We start from the raw sequence: 24,125 nt of genomic DNA on the forward strand, positions 1-24,125 counted from the left end.
CTCTAATTCAAACCATGCCCAATATAAAATAACCTACAACCCAACAAGATGGCTCAACTGCTTCCCAACTCCTGTCAATTTTCCTTCTCAGGCATAAAGAAATTAAAAAATACAAAGACTGCCATTCTTAATAATTTCTTTCTTCCCACAATATTCCAATCTACAGCAACCAGGGCCCTAAACAGAGAGACTGCTGTTTACCAACATGCCACATACAGCTCTTCAGATATCTTTTAGATTACAGGACACAATTGTTAAAAAAAAAATACATTAGAGTGCATCCAGTGTTTTGCCAAAATACAAACACATTTTCTTTGCCACAATGACCACCTATATATTGTTTTTTCAAAATAATTTGTGCAGGTCAAGAATTGAATGAAAACAGATGGACTCAGTCCTTCGTGATGCACAATGGAGACTGAAAAGGGATCCTATTGCTGCCAAGGACTCAAAGCAGCCTGGATTTCCTGCTTGTTGTCATTCTGCTGTAGTCCCTGGACTCCAGCTATATAGCTTATTACCTTTTGTACTCCACAAGGTATGTGCGTGTGAGCTTGGTCCTCACACACATTCTCCTGCTGCCCTTGCTGTAGCCCAGCAATCTTCCATCTCTTGTCACACTAGGAAGAACGTTCAAACTCCATGTTTACCAGCTCTAACCACTGCTTTCTAAAGCTTTCCAGGCACAAGCAGCTCTGCAACACACACAAGCTCCACATAGGCTTTAATACTAAAATGCTAGGAGACTGGCAGTCACCCAAGTAATGTGGGTTATCTAGGGACAGGAATGACCAAAACGGTTCCTGGCTTGCAGGGATCAGTAAGGAGACTCCAGATGCTCAAATCAAAGATGGGGAACACTTTAATTACAGAGCAGAAATACAGCTAAGCGATAAAACCTTCTTTTTTGAGTATCAGTGGAGGCATGTGAAAAAAAACAACCAATCAACCAAACTTCACATTAATACATCTCCTTCCCACTACAATGGCCAGTGGTTTCCTTGGTTGTCACATGGAGCTCATAGCTCAGACTACAAACTGGGCTACCACCACTCCTGTAGGAAGGGGAGAAAGATATCTTGCTCTCTAAAAACACATTATAGTCTATGCACTCATTGAGAAATGACTGCTCAAAGCAACAAATATTGTTATTTGATCTCCCGGACAAATTAAATGTGCATGTTCACTAGAAATCACTTCTGGTTTCAATGTGACCCTGGAAATATTCTGAAGTACTTTTTTGAAAGCTTAAGGGCAAAAAAATGCAAAAAGTTGCTTTGATGGACAGCCATCTGCTCTAGATATGGACTGCATACCCACTATTGAGAAATGCTGTCTACACTGGACACCATCCATCTTGGAATATTCTTTGAAGAATTTACTGGAGTATGTGGAAAGTTAGAGACAGTTTCACAGTCCCAGATTTCTATAGCAATATACCTCACAATGCTCACATCTATTTCTCTGTGAAAATCCAGACTATTCCAGGCTAGAGAGAAGTGTTAAGCTTTCACCAAAGCACAAGCAAAATCTGAATTACGCAAGTGGGCAGAAGCATTTGGATACCTTTTCATAGAAAATGTATGCTAGCATCTGGGCTCACTGCACAAACCATCATCTGAGCTTCCACAACAGAAAGCTGTCACACATCTGCTGGTCTAGCTATTCACAGTTTAGATATATACCAAGCAGCAGCTCACTGCCTCAGGCTAGAATTTTGGTTAGCCAAGCAGAGTGAAATACCTGGCACAAGAGGCAAGAATTAATGGCACACGTTACAGTTGCATAAAACGAGACCCATGTTTGTTCTCCTTGAATCCTTAAATTGGATCAGACACAACAAAATCGATCTGGTGTAGTCAATGAGAAGGAATTTAGACAAATTCAAAAAGCCTTCTACATCTCTAGGTACATAATATGGGAAATATTTGAGATGATACAGGTCAATGACATAGGCCAGTGTATTTAAAGGATCACGACTGCATTGTCTTTTCTACTGCCTTGAATCTCACCAGATGCAGTTGCCCCCCCTTGCAGCTGGAACAAAGCCATGCCCTGCCCCACACTGATGAAGTACCTTGGTTTTACCCAACTGCCATTCTTTCTTGCTGCTGTCATAGGTCTGAAGAAAACCTGCACATACAGCTTTGCTGTTGTCTGAGAGACTTGTTCCCTTCACAAGCATCTTGTACCTAAGAATGAAACAGAGTCTCATGAGATTATGATTATGACAGTAACAGCCCCCTTCCCTCTCTCTCTCCCCAGTCTTTTAACTCTAATTATCCTTCTCCCATTAATCCTTCTTCCCTTGGGACCTCCCTTCTTCGTGTTTGCCTTCCAGTTTGGAAATTTCCATCCCCCAGCCTTTATCTGTTCCTACCACACTGGCAATTATTGTTGCAATCCCAGTAAAAAAATACTAACTCAACAGAATTTTTCAGTAAAGAACAACTGTCTTTCTGAAACATGTGCTTTCATCAGACACAAGTTATTTTGTTCAGTATAGGGGTGGCATTTAATGCTCCAAGAGACAAAGGAAGCAATGTTCAGTGTTTTCTTCTAGCCTTAAATTTCAAGAAATCCTTTTGATGTGGCTAATTAAAACAAGTAATCACTCTTTCCAATATTAATCATCAACTATACTGTCCATTAAAATTTTCTTCAGCCACCTAAAGGTTTTAAGTATGGTATTTTCTTTTTTACACATTATGACCAGCTGGGTTTCACAGCATCACACTAGCAAATCTGTGCGAAGCTAAAAAAAAAAAAAGAAGACGGCCATCTGGCTATTTTTCCATTCTGACTTTTACCCTAAAGGTAAGTCTTCAGAAGGGCTTCCAGATCAGTCTATGCTATGGGCAATAAAGCCATGGTTAGAAGAACATCCCACAAATGATCCATACCAGAAGCAGCAGTTAAAGATGGAACAATCATATGGAATTATATACCTTGGGGCTGTTACAGCATATGAGACAATGACAGCAATTACCTGCTGAGAAAGTCCTGGAAAAGGCGCCGTATAGGGAAACCTGCTCTTCGAACTTTCACTGTCTCCAGCATCCCTGAGTACCGGAGCTGATTTAGAACCACATCTGGATTAAAGAGATTTGGCGCCTACATAATGATCCAGAATAAAAAACAAATAAGAGAGACAGAGTAAATATTGATCTTGGTATTAATGTCTTTGCTGGCTTGAACAGTCACTGTTTCTCTGAGCACGGTCTCAGGCTGTATATCTGTTTCTGTGTAGAAAGTCAACCCTGCATATTTGGGCAGGCCAGGTGAAAAGGAGGAAGTTTGGGTCAAGGGGAAAGCAACCTCACAACACTGCACGGTGCAGAATATGGGAAGAAAGGGAGCTGGGCAGATCCTGAAAAAAAAACCCAACAGTTTGGAGACTGCACTCACAGTCAGATCATGGTAGGAAAGCAAAGATATAATGCATTAACACATACAGAGTGCAGAACCCTGACTCAGTTCTCTTTGCAGTCTCTCTCCAGTCAAAGTGGAGAAAAACTACAGAATTCTTTTCTGGCACAAATCCCCTAAGCAGGCTGTCCTCTGCCGTATCACACACAGTTTCAAAACACACACAAAAAAAGATCAGTTCAGAGTTCCCCACCCAATCTAGTTTGCAGCATATCCTCCCGCTACAGTTCACAATACAAGCAAGAGTCAGCCTATCTCTAAGGACTGTGACTTGCTAATGAAGTGTCCACCTCCTCTGCCTCAGAGCCAGGGATCTGCAGGAGACATTTCCTACTGCACAAGTCTTGCATTCCAGAACAAATTTCTCTACAGGCACCTCAAACAGGAGTGATTGCTTCTTCTACCACAGCTCTGGGCTCTGCACAAGCCTGGTTCATCTTCCAGGGTTCATAAGCACTGAAAGAGGTGGGAATGGCTATATAATCTCATACTCAGCATGCAGCCTTTCCATCTGATTACCAGGAGGAGGGTTTGTTTTAACTCAGCTGTAAAATAACTAGAATGAAAAAGGGAAGGTGAGGAGGAACTGCTCTTATCCTCAGTTTGAGGCACCTGCCTGGCATTTGTGCAAGAAGTGAGTGCTCATGAAGGCCTCTGTCTCATGAATGTATTTTGCTGGGAGACAGACTTACCTTTTCTGTATTTGGTTTGATGCAGCGGATGAAGAACGGGTTGGAAGTACTAAGCGTGGCCATCAAGGAATGGAGAGAATCCTGAACAGCAACAAGACAAACCCCAAAGGATCAGTGACTACGGAAGGCAGAGGGGCTACATTTGAAGCAACAGGGTCTTCATGCAGCCCTCACATTCTAATCTCCTTTGACTCTGCCTTCCAAAATTTCAACAACACAGGAGATTCCCTCCTTTCCAAAACATACCCACACAATTAGTGTGCTCCTAACACTGTTTACCTGGAGCTGTATAGCTCACGTGAGTTAATTTTACATGTCTCTCAAACTTTAAATGCAGGAAGATAAAATAGTGACATGAACGGAAGGTTTGCAGACAATCTAAGGAGGTAAGATTCATACCTGCAAGGTCCTCCCAATAAGGTTTTATTGGAATTGTCACAATACTTGTAAAAGATGTGGCCTAAAAGGACACGTACACTTAGCTGAAACACCAAACCAATATGGAAGATCAAAGAACCTCAAGAATTTCATATACTTAGCAAAGTATATTCCCTCTGCCACCTTGCTCAGTCTCAGCATCTCTCACATTTTACACCAGACAGAAATCCTTGGGGCAGTGGCACTGTCTTTTTTTAGCACTGCAACATTCCTGCACATTTTCAGTGCTGGACATAAAACCAGGATGAATGACTCCTCTTGGCTGCAGGCCTTGCTTAACCATCTGCTCCTCCCCAGAAGCCTGCTGCTCTCTTGGAAAACGTCATACCCGGAACTGGGAACTGACAGTCGGTCTGCGCCTCTGGGTGCCCATCTTCAGTGTCTCTTCATTGCAACGACTGCAGACTCTTTCAAAAAGGTCATAAATGAAGTCCAGCCTAAGGGAAAAGAAAAGAATGAAAGAAGATGCAAGACCTCTAACACCTGTGAGAAGATGGCTCTCATTCTCAGCAACTGCCTGGTCCCACTGTGAAGCACCTCATTTTTATTCCTGCTGTGCCAGAGTGGCTGCAGGAGGCAGTTCAGCTGGGCACTTCAGTGAGGAAATTAATACTTTCCATGTGGCTGCCCAGAACCCGCAGGCTGCCCTGTATGTCACACTCTGCTGCAGAGCCAGAAACCCCATCTCATGCTCTCAAGCAGGACATTACACAAAGGAAAATCTCCATTCTGCGCTGGCTAGGACACCTCCCTTGAGCTATATGCCCCCAGGCAAAACTACCTTGAAGGTATGCCAGCTACACTGGTGCTGTCATGCCCTCCTGAACTAGCTCTGATGACTAGGAGCCACAACATGCTCATGAAATTGGAACCACAGCTCTTTGTAGCCAGAGGAGTTCTAGAGCTACCCTCAGTGTAGGTAGGGAAGGAAAGGGGTAGAGGAAGGGGAGAGAAAGGGAAGGCGAAGGGGAAGGGAAGACTAACATTGCCAAGAGATTTCTGTCATGCTGTTATAACTCTTTTTAAAACTGGGACAACATAAGTCCTGATTAAATCTGCGCCTCATTTGACTTCTCCAACTCTCTTTTCGTTTGTCAGAACACTCCGGCACAAAGGGAAGAATGATTAAGAATGATGCCTGATGCTCTGGCAAAAGCAAATGCTTTCCTTGGTCTAGTCTACATGAATGTGGCTTAGCCAACCCAACAGATGTGGCCTCTTCACAAGCATACCTGCTGTCTTTCAGCATGTTTAAAATGTCATCACGAAAAGTGTCTCTGTTCTTCTCCAGAAAGCCTCTCACATCATACAGCACCTGCAACACAGACAGAGCCACTAGAACAGTGCTGTACAAATCATTAAGCACTTCTACATTTACATGCCAATGTACAAGACCTCCAGCAGAGCTACACAGTAACACTGCAAGCATATGCCAAGATCTGAACTTTTGGGGTCAAAGAACTCCAGAGTTTTACAGTTACCATCCAGAGAGTGGCTTTTAGCCATCAACTAAAAAACACAAAACCCCCTCAAAAGCAAGAGCCAAGTGAAACAGCTGCAAAGATTTGCCTGGCAGGGAGGGTGTGTGGGGAAATCCTTTGCAAAGGGTGAGGTACACCATTCACTTCAGGAGAGCAAAGCGAATGGAGAATGCCACCCAGTGCCCTTCCCAACCACAAGGGCTCAGCAGATAATATTCTAGGAGGGGGTTAGCCCTTCTTTAATGTGCAGGTGTCCTCCCTTGACACACCTCCATCTGTTTCATAGCTCTTCACAACAAAGAGCAACATTTAACCTTAAAAGCTTGGAAACCTTTTCCTTTTTTTGGATAGGTATTTATCCTTTTCTTCTCCTCTTCAATAGTCAAATTTTCCTTGTGATTTTTACTTTGGGTTTTGTTTGTTTGTGAATGTGCATGTAAAGACAATATGAATAACAGAAGTACAGAGGAGTTTAACACCCAAAACAAAAGTTACTTGAGAAACTGAAACAAACATCCAGGCTGGAGAATATAGTACATACTATTTTAAGCCTAAAATTTCAAAAGTGCTCTGGTAGGGGGCACTAACTGTGTGGCAACACACAGTTCAGAGATATTCTTGATTTTTGGAACCTAAAATCAAGGACCTTAAATCCAAGATATGCCAAGCATCTCACAAACAAATCATGAACACCTACCTCCCCTGCATAATGTCTTATGCCAAACTGATGGTCTGTTACTCGAGGCTTCACATAGTAGGGGTTGCTCTGAAATGAAAGAAAAAGAAGTAGTCTTCTAATGCTGGTGTAAGAATAAACAGGCTCAATCAGGAACTCTGCCATGACTATGACAAGGCTGGGATGGGCAAGGACCTTAGCTCTTGCAGAGCCCGACCACATCTGCTGCAGCTCTCTGCTGCTACATTACAAATATGTTACTTAAATAAGATGGAAAAATCCAGCCCTTCAAGGCATTGCTCATGTGAACAAGGGCTTGCAGAATCAAGGTTGGGCAGGCATGCCATGGATGAAATGTTAATTCTTGTGTGTCTGACACCTGAGGAGACTGGGCTCCACACAAACCATGTGGTGCAGGACACAGGATCAGGATGCAAGGAAGATGGCAGCTTTGCAGAACACCTACACACCTTTTCTTCATCAAAGGAAATACTATACCAGTGTCCTGTCTTCCTCTATATTTTATCTTTCTTTGCACCTCTCTTCCCCTTTATTGAATATTCACTTTTCCTTTCTCTTATTAGATGTTCTACTCTCTCCTTTTCCCCCTCCTTTCTTTGTTCTGTGAAAGCCGTTTTAACTATGTGAGAACAGCCACACTGCTCCAGACCAACAATCTATCCAGCTGAGTATTCTGCCTCTAGCAGTGGTTATGTACTGTAGAGTAAGAACAAAGCAAGTAAATCATACTTTCATCCTAATATTCCCTCAAAATCTACTTATTTCTATAAGGTCTGCCTAACTAGTAACCCCAAGTGGATTTCTCTTGCTTGCTTGCTTATTCCACACCTGAACCCATGAAAACTTCTTGCATCCAAGTGTCCTTTCGCAGGAGCTCTTAACCAACCCCATAGAGAACTATTTAAGCCCGGCTTCCATTAGTGCCATTTGTCTTCTACAGGCCATGTGTGACTTTTAAACCCATCACACACACCCCCAAGTCATCTTCTCTCCACACTGCAGGGTCCCTTCAACCTAGTTTTCCATAAAACTGAAGCTGTCCCAAACCAGTAGTTTACTAGTTCTGATATAACCCCTTTTCGAGCGGAGGGGCCCAGTGGTGTACATTATTCAAAGTGCAGGTGATCTATAGATTACACAATGCCATAACACTGTTTTCTTCTTTTATTCTATTTTCCAGGACTTTCTACTATTTCATCTGGGTTTTTTTTTATTACTACTGAGAACTGTGCTGATATTTCCATGGAACTATCTATCACAGCCTCCGTCTAGGTCTCACTCCTGAAGAGCAGCAGTCAGTTCAGGGCCCACCATTTTCAAAGGGGAAATTGGGACTGTTTTCCTTCAGGTACACCATTTTGCATTTATCTACACTGCTTTTCATTTTCATTTTACCACCCAATCAGTCTCATGAGGCCCCTCTCAGTCCAGTCTTGCCCCATGAATCAGCAGAAAACTGACACCTCAATGCTCATATGAGACAGTGTCTTGCAGGCCTCTCTTCATTGAGGTAGCTGACCATTTACATTCTTTGAATTTACCCAATAGTGAAATAAGAACTATAGGCCTATAATTTCCTACAATACTTCCTAAAAATTAAAATAATTCCCCATCTTCTCAGACAAAAGTACTAAGAAAATTTTAAGTAACGTGTTGCACAATGCTGTTTATAATTGAGCTCTTTCATCTTCAAGGTCTTTTGGCAGTATTGGGTGGATGGCTTCTGACACTGATAATTTGTTAGTGCTACTGGAATTTTTTTTTCATTGCTTTCTTTTCCTTTTCATATTGACCCCATTTCAGTGCTCTTCTCTTTCCTCCATTCAGTCATCTTTTTCCAATCACAAAATTCCCTATCTTCCATTCCAAGCATGACTGCTCCTGGCTCTCTTATGTGGATTGGCACACTCATCTCCTCTCCCTCTCTACCAAGCCCTTTTATTTCATTCATGCTTACAACATTTCTGGTTCCTTCTCCTATCTCCCCTATTGCTCCTCTCTTCAGTTGTATCAGAGGTCATATTCTCTGAAATCCCAGCCTTATGCTTTTCCTCCTTAAGACTACAGAAATCCACAGAAAATACAGAGAAGAGGGCTTGTTCTCTTCAGGCTTCCCAGCAATGCTGGCTGGATGCCTTCCAGTGCTCTTCCAGCCAGCAATAGAGACTTTAACTGGTACAAAAAACAATTTCACCTTCAACAAATGAAAACCCTAGAGCACTACCTACTAAATCGTTCCTCCCTGCATTTCACATCTCATAAGCTTCCTAGGGTTCCACGTTAACTGCTATCCCCTCAAAGCAGACAGATGTGACACTATGAACAGCTTAATGAAAAGGCTACTCAATGCACAGAAATTACCAAAAATAGCAACCAAAATGTTGTGGGGCATAAAAGAATGCAAAATAATACTGGCAGTCTCATGCTGCTGTACAATAAACCACAGGTACCTTCTTACCAAGGGAACTGCATTCTGGTCTGATTATTTATCTCAGAAAAGAATAGAGAAAAAAATATGTAGACAAATTCAGAGACAAACAGCAGAAAGAAAGAGGAGCTTTGAAATATCTCCATTTGGAGACAAACTGAAGAAGTTGGGACAGTTCAGAGAGAAAATTCAAAACAAGTGAGGCATTAAAAATATTAATTAGTTTTATATTAAAAGTTAACAAATACCAACAACAATAAAAAAAAATAAAAAAGATACAGCAGGCATTCTCACATTCCTTGACCTATAATACAAGGCAAAGCCACAGCAGACTAAATGGAAGGCCTTGATTTAAGCCTGAAGAAAGGAAATATTTCCACAAAGCTCTGTGTAAGTAGCCAACCAAAAGTCATAGCTATTGTTTCCAATTTGTAGTCATGAGTATTACCAGCAAAGTTAGAATACAAATATGAAAAATGAGAATATCTGCATCTATGCCAATTAAAAAAACTTCAGATAAAGGATACAAATTTTTATGTTTTCAGGCTTGGATGAAGTCTCAATTAGAAGACTAGGAAACATATTTGCTGAAAATGTTCTTACTAAAGTAGTAAATTATTCCGTAAGTCCATGCTACAGGCTTTAATTTGTTTTGTTTTCAGTCTATTTATTATTTAGAACAAAGTGTTGGCTGTACCACAGACATGGTAAGGGATTGCTACAGTGATCTCACTGGGGTTTCTGTGTCCCCAGGATAACTTTCTGACCTGCATGAAAAAGCCATTCCACTCCTGTGTCCAGAACACAAGAAAGAGGATGAAAGAATTTAATTAATTAGGAACAATAAGAGAGCTTTCATTAAAAGTCATGAGGCAAAAGCCGTCCCCAGCCCCAGGAGACAGATTTGACACGCTCTGGAGCAGACTGCTGTGAGTCAGCTGGCAGGAGAAACCCATACACACTGTGCAGCCACATCCTGTGCCTGGGGTGTTGCCTTGTGTCTCATCGCAGACCAGCAGAACCTGACCTCCATCCCATCCTACAAATTCAAACTTCTTCTACCCACAGCCTGTGGAATGCACACTCCCTTTTCTCTATGTGCACAAAAGACCATTCTCTGGTTGTCTCACATATTACTTTTGTTCAGTGCAGCTTAATTAAACACTCGCAGGTTTGGGTACAAGGCATTTTAAATTTCCTGCACAAAGCATATATTTTACATCAACAGAACCTTCACTTTAGGTTTTGCAATGCTGATGGGGCTAACATACTGATCATTTGCCTGCCAGGTTATTTTCTTACTTACCATATGCTGGCTGTGAAGTTTTTCCAGAAGGGTGTTGTCTGTGCCTTTGGGGAATCGACTCTCTTCATTCACCAAAGCCAGTAGACCTAGTTTCTACAGCCAAACAAGAGACAGGCTTTTACAGTCAGCAAAAGCTCTAACTACACAGCACCAAGACAAGAACTGGAGATCTGAACAGACCACTGAGCAATAACTCCTGAGTTATACCCAGCAAAGCTCAAGCTGAAAGCAGAATTCTGGCCAGTCAATGTATTCAGCAAGCAGAATGTAAGTGGAGATTATTTATAAAAAAATCACATTAAGGTTTTACTTAAACACAAATCTAAAACTATGACACTCTTCCTAAGCTTACTCTCAACAATAAGCAGAGATCTGCTTTCTTGAGCTGGGACTACCGCTCTAAGAGCCCATACTTTTGCCAGGTCACTATGGGAACATGATCTAAGCAACTATCTGTTTTTAAAATCAAGAAACCCCAGGAAAGGTCTCAAGACAATCAGCAGTGCCCATGGTGATCCCTGGAAACTGTCACAGATAACTGCTTACCTTCTCAATAAGGTCCAGGCACTCTGCATTATCCATCCAGTCAATGGCTTCCCAGTTTATCCCTTCCCTGACAGTCAAGAACAAAGAGAACAAAGATGTGAAATGAAAGATCCAATGCTCTGGGGTGTAGGAGAAGAGCAGAAGTAGCTGAGCATGGCAGCTGCCCCAGGACTGAAGACAATTTGCAGTAATTAGGCTTTGCCATGGCTGAGGAAAAAGAATAGGGGACACAATGCACTGCTAACACAAGGAGATGGAGATAGGAGACAGCCTTTCTTATCCATACTGGCGATTTAAACTGATGCTTATCTTGTAGTCACTTGGGCAAATTTCACACGAATTTTAAAACTGTAGTTGCTCTTTCAGGACTGATGAGCATCAGCCCAAGCAGTGGTGATGATGGACAGTTTGCTACACAGCTTCGAGAGTCAACTGCTGACCCACCAGTATGGAAAGAAGGCCCAAAGCACATCTGCCAGAAGACTGAACCACAATTCACAGGTCCACCAGAAGAAGAGACAGGAGAGAGTTTTCAGGGAGAGTTTTGAAGAGGATAACACAGGTAAGCTTTAGCTTGACATACAGGGTGCCTACAGGGTGGCCCTGCATCTTTCAGAACAGGGGCTGATATAGGTAGAGTAGTGCAATAATTATGCTTTGGAAATCACCCATGAAATTCTGTAAATCTGCTGAATGTGTTTTTCCTCTCTTATCACCTTATTACACTCCCAAAATAAAGGATGTTTATGTTTTCAGAATTCAGAGAAGCCTGGGAATAGCTCTTATTCAGGAGTCCAAGGAAGACTACAGGCTATGCATGAAGCTACTTACTGACTTTCTGATACAGACATCTTTCAGGTGGAGGCTAACATTTTGAAGATAGTGGAGAAGTTGTCTACAAACCCTTCAACCTAGGCTTCATACTTCCAGGTTCAGAGCATCAAGATGAGATACACAGAGCTACTTACTAAACCTGAGGAAGCAGAGCTTACACAGTGAAAGACGAGCTTTAGGCACATCACCCTAGAATAATTTGATGCGTAGACAATAATAAAATCCTCTCATTCTTTCAAAGTTCAGCCACAGAACTTAAATTTCTATGCAATCATCAGGAAAAAATAAATTGTCATGATGATACCATTCTTAACACAGGCTTCCTGCAATAGTGGAACAGGCCTAAGAAGTGAGTGCATAAATAGCCTTGCAGTTTTGTAATCTTTAGAATTTAATGAATTGCCTATTCAACTGTCTCCCTTTACAAGGCTGCTCTCATTTGCCCTCACTGACCCTATTCAATTGCTTCATTCACTAACATAAAGGCTTCTGTTTCAGAGCAACAACTAAAGTATTTGTCTAGCAGCCTTCTCTAGAAGCAGAAATACTCTAGAACATCCCAGGTACTTCACTAAATACAATTCGATATGAAGCCCACAGAAGAGGAACAGCTGTGCAGAAGGTCCCAGGATCGGGAAATCTCTCCTTGAAGTCTCCTTGCTGAGGAAAAGAGCCCTTTTCACAGTACAGGAATCTCTAGGACAGAAAGAGCTGTCAGATATCTAACTGTCTATCTTCAGGGACTTTACTTTTTGCACACCAAGATTCCATCTGCATAACACTACCAGTACCCTAGGCAAATCATTACCAAAGTCAGTAATAAGCCCAGTGACCATGTACTCTAATGGGTTAAAGCCCAAGAATTTTCTATTCAGCTGAGAGACAGAAGGAAATCTGGGCTTTCTAAATACTACAAGGAAGACTGCTTTTGGCTGGAGGCAAGTGACTTATGCTGGCAAAGCACATGGACAGTGCTTATCAAGACACATCCACAGTCAGGGTTGCGCTAAGGCCCAGTTGTTTCTCCTGCCTCAGCAGTAGGGACTGAAGAGCACAGAGGAGGAATGATGTTCTCCCTTCTACTACCCATGAAAGCAATAGGGGCTCCCCTTCCTCTGTTTGTCACCTGTTGTACTCCAGCTGCTCCAAGGAGAAGATGTGCTTGTTGAAATATTCCTGGAGTTTCTCATTTGCATAGTTAATGTTAAACTGCTCAAAACGATTCACCTGCAAGAAGAAACAATGATTATAAAACTTAACATGCTTGACCCTGAGCTCTAAAATAATCTATAGCAGCAAGGTGGAAGATGCCAGGCCTAAAATAAAGCCAGAGAACATAGTGGTCAAGATGAACATGAGGAGGACAGTATGGGGAGGTCCACTATGAGAACACTTTTTGTAGCCCATGCAAGGTTAATTCAGTAAACCTTAATCATAGTAAAGGATGCTAAGGACAATCATGCTTCTCTTCTTGGAAGAAAGAAATATAATTCCCTAAGTGTTAGGTCACTGGGCTTTCTCTTCTGTGAAATATCTGAGCAGTCACTCTGTGACTGTTCAACATACAACCCTCATCAGTTGCAGTCAGAAGTATTACAACAGCATTCTCCACACAGTGCAAAATAGATGTAAACAAATAATGTACACACAGGATTTGGATATTTAATCTGCATACAAGTCAAAAATTCAATATTATCTATCACAGTACATCTGTTTAGGGTCTGTGTCACAAACCAGACTTTGAACATCAGCTTTTATGAATACAGGTGGCAGAAATGGGCAGCTAAATATATCTTGCTACTTCCAGGGGAAAGTGATAGTGGAGAGACCCCAGACTGGGGATACAAACCCACCAAAATTCCCTCCTATATGCACTGACACCTCTAAAACCAACCCACTCCACAAAAGACAAAATCCTGACCTGAAAATTCTCGAAGCCAAAGATATCCAGGATGCCCACAGACTTAAAGTTTTCCTTGCCTTTGATCTTGGTATTAATCTTGTTAATGAGCCACGAGAAACACTGGGAATAGAGCGCCATAGAGAGGGAGTCTCTGGAGTCAGCTGCCTGTAAATACAGAGAATGAAAACGAGTCACAAAGAGAACAGAAGGCATAAGGGGCACATGAATCTCTATGGGACTTCAGGTTCCTCCACTCTTCTTCAGGTGTCTCAGCCTCTGTAAGGGCTGTGTATGGTGCAGTATTTATATGTATCAAGTTTTCAAATAGCCAGGCCACACACAGATAAGCCATGTATAACCTCTGGGTAACTGAACTTCAGAGGCTGAAAGAAGTAGCAAAATCAGGGACATCTTTTGGAACAAGTGCTGGGGGGCAGGGAGGGTGGCAAAATACCTCACAACTAAGCCCACAGCAGTCATTTGCATCACCTGAGTCAACATTTGCAGTGACAGGCAAGGTATCTTGGTTCAGTACTCCTAGTAAAGCTGTCAAATGGGTGTCTGCTCAGTTTTCAAAAAACTGGTAGGGCAGGATTTAATGAAGTATTCTGACACGAAGTTGCCCTCAAAAATCCCCTTTCCAAAACTTCCCTGCAAATAGCATTATCCTACTGGAATCCAGTTAGGCTAGCCAACAGCCGGGACACGTGCCCCAAAAGATCATGGATTTAAATACTTTTCAACTAGAGTTGACCCCACATGCCATGCACTGATCATAACCAAGTGTCATAGGCAGAAAAAATAACTTAAATTGTGATGACTAACAGGCACTAGCTAACTGGGTGTATGTAAGCATGTGGATGAACATCCAAAATCAAACTGTTGGTATCTCAAGCGAAAGCCTGCTACCTGATAGCTGTAAAAAGAATGGGCTGGTTGCAAATTTCGATAACACTTGGACAAACAAAAGCAGCACACCTCAAATCCTCCAATTACTAAAGAGACATGAGACAGAACCACAAAATAAGAGGCTGATCACATGCTGTCCTTCTGCATATACACTATTTAGAATCGGACACTAGAGTTTAGGGTTCTAGAAAGAAGAGGAGGCCAAAAATAAGGGTTCACAACAAGAAGACATGATCTCAGGGAGTAGAAAAGGGGCCAGGAGAGAAGACGGCAAAGATTGTGACTGGAAGAAAGATGTTGGAAGTGGAGAAAGATCCTGGAGATTGGAGACACGGAGATAAACGTCAGGGTATGCCCAAGAACCTTGGCTGGTAGTTCCTGAGCCTGGTAACTGCAACTACACAGTACGAACCCATACAAATTTGTGCCTGACCCTCCTGGACAAGCAGCACACTCCCAACCGGGAAAGGAAGTTGACATCTAGAGAACGTAATGCTGAGGGGTGAGTGAGCAAGTACATGAAATAATGAAGTAGGGTAAAAGCTTTAATCTTGTCATTTAATAAATAAACCACGGTAAATAGATTACAGGTTGTTTCCTCTGTCTCGCCTGTGATACCAGGGCAATTCCTTCAGTAGGCCAGACAGCAATGACTGATCTTCTAAATGCACCTTCATCCCCTTAGTTTTGCAACCCTAAATAACACAGACTCTTGTGTTCTGCTTTGCTAATGACACAGGCCAACTGCCTCTGAACCCTTTCAGCCCCTCAGCGAGGTTTCTGAGGCCCAGCCTAGCAGATCCTCCTTTTCACCCAGCCTCACTGTTTTTCTCCTCCTTTCTCTTCCTGGGTACTATCTCCTCTTCAGCAGCTCAAGGTCGGCACAGAGCAATCTCCCTTCTCCACAGAAGAGAACATTTCAAAGTATGGGCACACACATATTTTCTGGGTATTTCTTCTCTCCATCAGATGATCTGTCTTATTAGTTGGGACTGAGAATGCCCTCAAGGCCATGCCTCTCTAGTATCTCTGGCTACACAGTTAAGTTGAACTCATTTTCCAGGACCTCCCCATCCAGCTGTAAGCAAAGCACTTTCCCTACAATACGGCTCAAATAAGATTCTCAAAGGATCTTTTCATCCTTCCAGCTTTGCCTGCCTTTAGGCCAGTTCATCCATTCAACCCACTGAAATGTCAAAGCTCAGATGGGTAGTGAGCCCATTACATAATGAGAAATCCCTGGCAACTCTATCAACGCATTCCCACAACAAGTGGGAATAGGTGGGTGCACCACATGAGGGCTTCAGCAGGAATAGCCTTTACAGGCCCAGTGTTCAGTGCAACAGGCTTATCTAGTGAAGACAGCTATCACAATTTTCTTGTGGTCTTAGTACTTCACTGGGCTGCAAGCAGTAAGTGTGGGGTCCAACACACAAAAATGTCAGCAACAGATATACTATCAGGCAAAGCTCTATTCAGGGGGACTCTTGTAAATCCTACAACTGCATACTGTTGATCTGGACTGCCTGAATTGTCTCTGGTATTATTTGTTATCCAACTTTATGTACTGCTAGAGAAAGATGTGGCTTATTTAGGACAGAGAGCTGAGAAGAAAAACTGTGGTACTGGATACTGAGGACATCTACCACAGGCTACAGGCTGAAAAATAATTTTCACACAATTTCACTGCAAAGAAAGGTCAAAGACTATGCAAAAAAAGAGGCCATTTCTTAAAGGCAAAACTTAGCTTCTAACATATTAGCAGGTGTGTTCACAGCAAGAAAAGAAGCAACTACTCTGCCATAATGAGCACTGCTGAGACTTCGGCTTGAATATGGTGCTGAGCTGGGGGCACTCCGCTTCTTGAAAGATGTGGGAAAACAGAGACAGAAGACAAAGAGATTTAGAAAATTACTTACAAGGAAGCACTGAAGGAACTGGATTGTTTAGCTTAGAAAAGAGAACACCACATGAAAAACTTCACAGAAGCCAAAGCTTGTAAGGTGGACAGCTGAGATGTCAAAGGTAATCTAAATATGAGGAAAATCTTTTCAACTCCAGACTCCACTGCAGCTAAAGCAGGATACTTAAAGATGCTGTGAAATTCCTTCCATGGGAAATCTGAAGGAAAGTTAGACAGACATCCGTCAGAGAAAGTCTAGTAACTCTGGTTTCTCTGCCAATACAGGCGTTGGATTGATAACCCTCTGCAGTCTGTGCCAGCACAAGATTTCCATTACAGATGTTCATTTTGCTATAACATGATGTATCTTCCATCCTAGTAATATTACTCCATGTTTTCCAGTGTTTTGCATTTTATTAATGACAGAAGATTTTCTACAGTTATCTCTGCATGGACCTAAAACACCAAGAGTGCCCTCAAGTGATCAGCAACATCACAAGAGCTACATATCATTTTTTTCAGTCCTCCTTTGTGGTTGTATGGATATGGAAAGAAGCTACTGTGGGGTAACAACCTAACATCTGCCGGATGTTTCGTGGTAACTGTGTGTAAGCTTTTACCTTCCAGTAAATGCAGTGTAACCTGGGAGTTTGGCAAGGTAAAAGCATGCATACATGCAATTACCACAAACCATCTGATGCACCTTCTGCACGACACAGGTATGACCAGTTCCTGGTGAGTGAAGGTGACTTAAAACCATTGACAAAGTGCACTGACATTTGAAAGTGAACTCCCCTGCAAAACCTAAAAAGCAGAGTCAACATTGAGACCTGAACTGCCAATAAGGGCAAAATACCTGAGGAAACAGGAAGCCCTAAACTGGAATGGGTGATACAAGAGGGAGACAGAGGGCCTGGAAATGCAGAAGTGGCAGAAGCAGTAGCATACACTAGGACACTTACCTGCTCCACAGTGAGAGGGGAGCTGATCTCTTCCCCACGCAGAATCATGGACCTCTGCGTCAGTACTTCAGAAAGCTGAAACGCATCTAGGCCCAGGAGGTCACTGGCAATGTTCAGCACTAATAACAAAGGAAGACACCCTTTTTTCTCTTGCCTGGATCCCCATCACTCATGGGGGATTCATATTTTGCAGCTCAGTGAGGAAATCCCAGGGACTCCTACAAGGCAAGTGACTAAACTCCAGCACAAAACACACTCCCCTTTACTTAATTCTATTGGGCATACCCAAAGCTGTAAGGTCATATACCCAGTTTGAGGCAGTCAGCACCCATTTTGGGCCACAGATACTCCTGTAAGTCAGACTTTCTGCTGACAACAGGAAGAGCAAAGTCCTGTGTAAAGCTCAGCACTAGCAAAATATTTATCGCACGAGAAGATATGTTTTCCTAAAGGCACAACAAGCATGGGATTGCTAAACTTGGATGTTAAGAAGAGGCAATTAACTTAAGACTTGAAGGACTTGTAATACATATTTATTTCTTCTGTCTGTTTAGGGATTCACTCTACCAGATGAGCTCAGATTGCATAATGGTAACAGAGTGCACACTAGCAAATGCTTCAAATGAAGATGGGGGGAAGTCTCTAACACACTATTTTTATCTCCAACTCCTCCCTGATCCTATTTCTTCCATCTCTTTCAATGCAAAAGAGAAATTGTGGGGCCACGGACTCGTCTGAGAGTAGCCGGGAGCACTAATGGGTCAGAAGGCCACAGCCCAGTTAAATCACACTGGTGCCCTGGATCCATGTATCCTGTGGCACTGCTTTTGCAGAGCTCACTGCAGTCAGTGAATCTGCTGGCAAAGGCACTGCATAACCAGAGGGAAAAAGGGCAATGGAGTGAGCTTTACTGGGGGCCTTATGGGGCTTTGCATGGTCTACCAAGTTGCTAGGGTCCCACTTACCTGCTTTTGTTGTAATCTGGGCCCCGCCAGCTGTCATGAATTCAACATTTCCCAAATGAAGTGTGCCAGAAAGAAGTTTGAAGATGTCTCTGATTTCTTCAGTGCTGAAGTCCACCACCTTCATGGCAGTCTGTTCAAAACCATACAGCTAATGTTGGCTGTATTATAGCCAAGTACAATGTAACTACCACACTCAGGCCCAGTCTGTGTAAGATGTATAACTCAGAATTATAGTCACCATGAATCAAAGTGAAATGGGATGGCACACCACCTCTCTTAGCTATACATCTCTCAATGATCTTTTCTGTCTCCCATTCTCTTCTACATTTACTCTGTCGCCATCTAAGAGTGGTGGGCATTTGCTCCATCCTCAAGTTGGACTATGCTGCTGACATTGCTGGTCTGTCACAGGAAGAACGGGTTTGCGACTATGTGAGGAAATCTGCCCCTGAACACTAGCAGCACAGGTTACAGATGTTACTGGATTATTTCCACATTCTCCCTTATTTTCTTTCCTGAAGGACATATTCATATAATATACTTAATTTACTCTGATCCATATAACCCCCTTTGTTCTAGCTTAGAATAGTAGATTTCTGCAGTAAGATTTAAAACCAGGCTTTCAGCATTAACTGCTAGAAGGTGAGAAACAGGTTACCAGATAATGAGGAATTATGGCACATTCCCTCTGTCTTAGTGCATGCATGTGACCCATGGTTCTTGGGGTATAAATTGACTTTGAGAAGCAGGACCTAGTTTTCATGCATTCACCCTGTGAGTGGGGCACTCTGGGGTTCTAGTTCCCTTCCTTCCTCCAAGCATCTCCTCAGCTGAAATATAAATGCCATGTTGCCATTGAAATCTTTGCTGTACAGGAGATGTTTCCCTTAAATCACGCCTAAGCAGGAGCTATTGAAATCCTAAGCTGACTTCTCTAGCCTTGCCTACCTGGCTTCACTTACATTACTAAAGCCCTCAGGCCAATAACCACTTACCAAATAAAACATCAATTTGCAGATTCATCATGCTAAACCTATAAACTCTGGTAAAGGTATAGGTGTCTATTGAAATCTGTGCGGTATTTCAGAATATGCCATTTGCACAGATGATACAATTTTACTGGAATATATTTGGAGAACACTACCTTCGGATCAAACTGTTCCACTTCTAATAGTCAATTGGAGGTTTCCTGCATCAGGCTATCTAGAAGGCTCCCAGGAACCATTATGGGTTGAGGGGGTTGGGGCTCAGGCTCCCCAAAATTCTGCATCTTTCTAAATTATTATTCATAGTGACTGTTTCCCAAAACCACTTTCTGAGCCTTGTTTTTACCATAAACAGGTAGAGCTGAGTTTCGGACTTGTTGAACACCCAGTTTTGGCTTAGGGCAAATATATTCTGCCTGTGAGATCTAGACCATGCAGCATGTTTAGTCCATGAGATTATGCGCAAAAGTTCAGCAGGAGTTAGGACTGAACTCACCATGACCTTACTGAACATCTCTACATCATTCAGGTTCTCATCAGTCACACAGCCAGACTGGTTCAAGTAACGATAAGTCTCTGGTTCAGAGAGGGAGAGGCTCTCTGCAACAGAAGAAAAAGAGGCAGGACAAAGACAACAATTTATTTAGCAATGAACCTTTTAATTCTATGATCTTGGTCCCCCCAAAAGTGTGTATGTTTACCATAGGGAGAGTTCATCTGAACTGATTCCACATCCCTCAAAAGCTACACCTCGACAGTGAATGCACTGGGGAGGGGGAAAGAGGAGGGTATGCTGTAAAAAGGCTTGCAGAGGCTATGCAAAATTATTTAGAACAGTGAAATCCCAAGCTGCAGAGTTGCAGAATTTATCAATACAGAATTGACTCAGAAAAAAAAAAATCTATCTCAAAGAGTATACAGAAAAATAGTCTTAACTATACACATGCAGTAATGACCTCTAAATTAGGTATCATCACATGAGACAGAGCTCAGAGAGTCAGTCAGATTTCTGAAGACATCTCAGTACTGAGCAGCAGTAAAAAACTGAACATAGTTCAGTTCCTTTAGTTTTAGTAGGAACACAAAACTAAATATAAAACCAGAATTTGATCTCTGTATGTATCTGTAGTGCAACCACATCTTAAATACTTTCTGCAGGTTTGATCCCCCATTTTGAAAAGAACAAAGGAGAAGTAAAAAATCAATGGAGAAAGGAGACAAGGATGATCAAGACCCAAAACAACATTACAGATCGGGAAGTGAAGCAGCCTGGGACACCAGCTTTGAGAGGAAGATGGGGAAGAATTGCAGATCTGCTGAAGAAAAGAATGTGTTGTATGGTTTCCCTAAGTACTTGCTGATAACCATGGTCCCCACTATTTTCCTTTGCTTTAGCTTGATCTCTGAATTGACCTATGTGGCCATTCCTGTAAATACTCCCTAAAATTGAAGCCCTACTCCTTCCACTCTGTCAGGCCCAAATCTTCCATCTGATTATCCTAACACACAGAGAACAAGAAATTCCCCAGTCCCTCAAAACCAGAGTGCAACGTAACATGTTCCTGCCTGCCTATCTGACCTCTTTAGCAAGACCATCAGTGCTCAGCAGTGCTTGGGACAGGTACACACAAATGCTGTTAAGGGGATCCTGCACTACAAAGCAGATTCATCTACAGCCTGCAGCTGCCACTTTCTCTGTGTGCCCTCTTTCAGATCCATCTCTCTCTTCCCCATGTACTGAGCTATAAAGCCTTTGTTCAGACACTATACATGTTTTGGTTCTAGTCCTTCCACTACATCATTGGTTTTCCTAATTCTTCTCTCTAATATTATCTATACTGAAGGTTTGTTGTAAAAGTATGTCTGTCATCCAACCTTGGAACTCCTGGAACAGGTCCCATCAGCAACTGTATTAAGACTCTCTACCCTTCCTTCACCTCTAGACAGTTTCATTACCTCATCACTTTCCACAGACTTTTCCCTCCAGCTCAGAATGCCTGAAGTGTCTTTTCTCATATAGCATTTCTGTCATCCTCAGCCTCTTTATCTCAACTCCCCTTTCTGCTTCCCACAAAATCACCATATGACCTTCAAGAAAAAGCTACATATTGAGTACCTGAAATATCCGTGCTCTAACTGACTTACACCTGCTTCACATGTTTGACTGGAAAGAAGACAAAGCCATATCCTATAAAATGCAATTACCTTTCTGCTCCCCGCTCACACCAGCTAGCAGAGCATAAAAGATGTGATAATTCCTCTCTCCAGGGTTCTGGTGTACCACTCTGTTCTGAAACAAAGAATACAAGAGTAGCAAGTAGAAGGAGATTAGACTTTTGGTTGCAAAGGCAAAGAGAGGACGAGGATACAGGTAGATCTCCAGGGCCAAAGTACAAGAGGGTCTTCTTCCAGTTTAGTGATGGTTTTGTCTAAATAAATTCTATATCAAGGTCTTGTCACATGTGGCTGTGCAACTATGTGCTGACTTCTCTGTACTCAATAGCATGACCTGGACAAACCGAACCTGTCAGTTCTGACACTGCTCCTCAGTGAGTCCCTGAGTCCAAAGGAAACTACATCAGAGCAGAGATGCCTGCATTTGGAGTTGTACTCCATATTCTTCTCTGCGGAACTGAGTTTCCAGGTACTTGTTCTCTTTCCCTTTCTCCTCAGTTAACAGCTTTTTCTTGGGGTCTCTCTGTAATGAACAGAGTTTATCAAAGATAGGAGAAGAGGCTCTGATAGATACAGAACAAACATTTTTCCTCTGCCTCTTCCTCATTTGGGACAGTTGCAATTGTAACACATAAGGATCTAAGGCCTACACGCTGTGATGAAGACAGCATCATTCAGGAGGTGATCTGGCACTCCCACACCACACTATGGGAAGAGGGCTCACCCAGCAGTCAGTAGAGGGGATACCTACCTTTTCCAGTAAATCTGAACAGCAAGTTAAGGAAAAAACATTCAAGTGACATATGCACATATTTCTTGATGATTGACAAAGAATCTTCTAGACACATTGGGATGAACCCTGTAACAAGCAGCAAATCATTAAATAACTGACACTTTGGGAAGTAGGTGAAGAGTGGTCCTAAACATCATCTCAGATCATCCTCTCTACTCATTTTCCAAGGAGGTATGATTTGCCAAAGAAATATTTAAAAGGGCAGAGTCAGATAGAGCATAGGCAACCTAACAAAGGATGAGCCACATTAGGAACACCTAGAAAGATTAGAGGCTACTCTAATCTGAAAGTCTGTATTGCTCACAGCAAGTCTTGCATCAGTTCTCATTGCTTCTGCAAGAGACCACTATCTTTAATCTACTGACAGCACAGAGAGCAGAGACTAAACAATGCAAGCCTGTTATTTACAATGGTAGTAAATTCATCTGGCTGCTACTCCAGTGGAAATTGGTGTGGTTTGCAGTCATCAGCAGCTTTGAACATCACCATCAAGAAATGTAGCCAAGGCAGCTTTACCTGCCTCATGTAGACAAAAGATAGGTCTAATCCTTTGGGAGAGAGCTCCACGGGCATACAGGGAAGAAAGTCATCATGGCACAACATAATTTGACTATATCCAGTCTTCACTGTCCTTGTCACCAGAACAAGCTCCTCATGGAAGTGGTCATGGCACCAAGCCTGTCAGACTGCAAGGAGCATCTGGATGATGCTCTTAAGGCATACAATTTCATTTTAGGTAGTCTTGAGAGGAGCAGGGAGTTGGACTCAATGATCCTTATGTGTCCCTTCCAACTTGAGATATTCTTTGATTCTAGGATTAGGGTTACAAGGTCCACTGGAGATGGCAGCCCAAAACAGGGAGTCATAATTCTCTTCTGCATCCAAATATTCTGCAGAATATAGTGATTCTTAGTTTGGTCTCACAAATTCATTGGCAGAACTAACATAAGGCAATAATTTTATGGGGAACAGACAGGATGCAATCAACGTGGCAGCAAATTCCAGGGTTTTAAGTAACATGTGTTGAGATTGCCAAAGTGAAAAATCAAACTATGTCCCTACCTAATGCAGTACCTAGACGAAAGGTTTCTACAGTCAGGTGCTGCCAAGCCACAAAACAAACACTTATTCTCTCTTTAAGTTGCAAATTTTCCCACGGTTATAAACTGGCTTTGAGAAACTGTGACAAGGGATTTCCTGACCCGCACTGAGCATCTCCTCATCTTCACTTAAGCCATCCATTCCTGGTCCACTGAAGAAAAGGATACAATCAGTTACTCGGCCTCCCTGGATGTGTCCATGTTGAGAGAAGTGCAACTGGATGAACTTGCCAAAGCGGCTGGAGTTGTTGTTATAAACTGTCTTGGCATTTCCAAAGGCCTCCAGAATGGGGCTGCAGAAATGAGGCAATGAAGATATGATTAGTGGTGGGATATCATTAAAACAAAGCATGTGCCCAGTCTTTTGACATTTGCACAGAGCGCTCTGCCACAAGAGATTAATTTGTTACAGCACCAGCCTGGACAAGCGGGAGAGCTCAAGGGCAAGGAAGAATGGCAGGAGCAATTTAACACGCTGCTAGATGAATTTTAAACCTTTGGGATTGGAGTTAATTAAATCAGTCCCCAGTCCACATGGGCAGCTGGTGCTCACACTGTCAAGGGCATTCCCCACCAAT

At 42.5% G+C, this 24,125-nt stretch overlaps 1 protein-coding gene across 3 annotated transcripts in view; it reads right to left on the minus strand.

Moving 5' to 3' along the window:
- The window catches only part of LOC135417248 (unconventional myosin-X-like), a 90,874-nt gene that overhangs the window by 38,127 nt on the left and 28,622 nt on the right, over positions 1-24,125 (minus strand). For 2 of the 3 annotated variants that reach the window (XM_064661090.1, XM_064661092.1), the window contains 15 exons: positions 23,722-23,840; positions 21,685-21,789; positions 19,976-20,079; positions 18,494-18,623; positions 17,529-17,647; positions 13,773-13,919; positions 12,978-13,078; positions 11,018-11,084; positions 10,472-10,564; positions 6,738-6,806; positions 5,792-5,874; positions 4,888-4,996; positions 4,122-4,202; positions 2,990-3,114; positions 2,078-2,192 (listed from right to left, as the gene is read on the minus strand). In XM_064661090.1, the coding sequence (XP_064517160.1) occupies positions 2,078-2,192; positions 2,990-3,114; positions 4,122-4,202; positions 4,888-4,996; positions 5,792-5,874; positions 6,738-6,806; positions 10,472-10,564; positions 11,018-11,084; positions 12,978-13,078; positions 13,773-13,919; positions 17,529-17,647; positions 18,494-18,623; positions 19,976-20,079; positions 21,685-21,789; positions 23,722-23,840 (1,567 nt within the window). Of the gene's footprint in view, positions 1-2,077; positions 2,193-2,989; positions 3,115-4,121; positions 4,203-4,887; positions 4,997-5,791; positions 5,875-6,737; positions 6,807-10,471; positions 10,565-11,017; positions 11,085-12,977; positions 13,079-13,772; positions 13,920-16,582; positions 16,717-17,528; positions 17,648-18,493; positions 18,624-19,975; positions 20,080-21,684; positions 21,790-23,721; positions 23,841-24,125 lie in introns of those variants that run through there. The other variant, XM_064661093.1, reaches the window with a different exon arrangement.

The sequence above is a fragment of the Pseudopipra pipra genome, chromosome 7 (assembly GCF_036250125.1).
Source record: "Pseudopipra pipra isolate bDixPip1 chromosome 7, bDixPip1.hap1, whole genome shotgun sequence".
NCBI classification, from domain to species: Eukaryota; Metazoa; Chordata; class Aves; order Passeriformes; family Pipridae; genus Pseudopipra; species Pseudopipra pipra.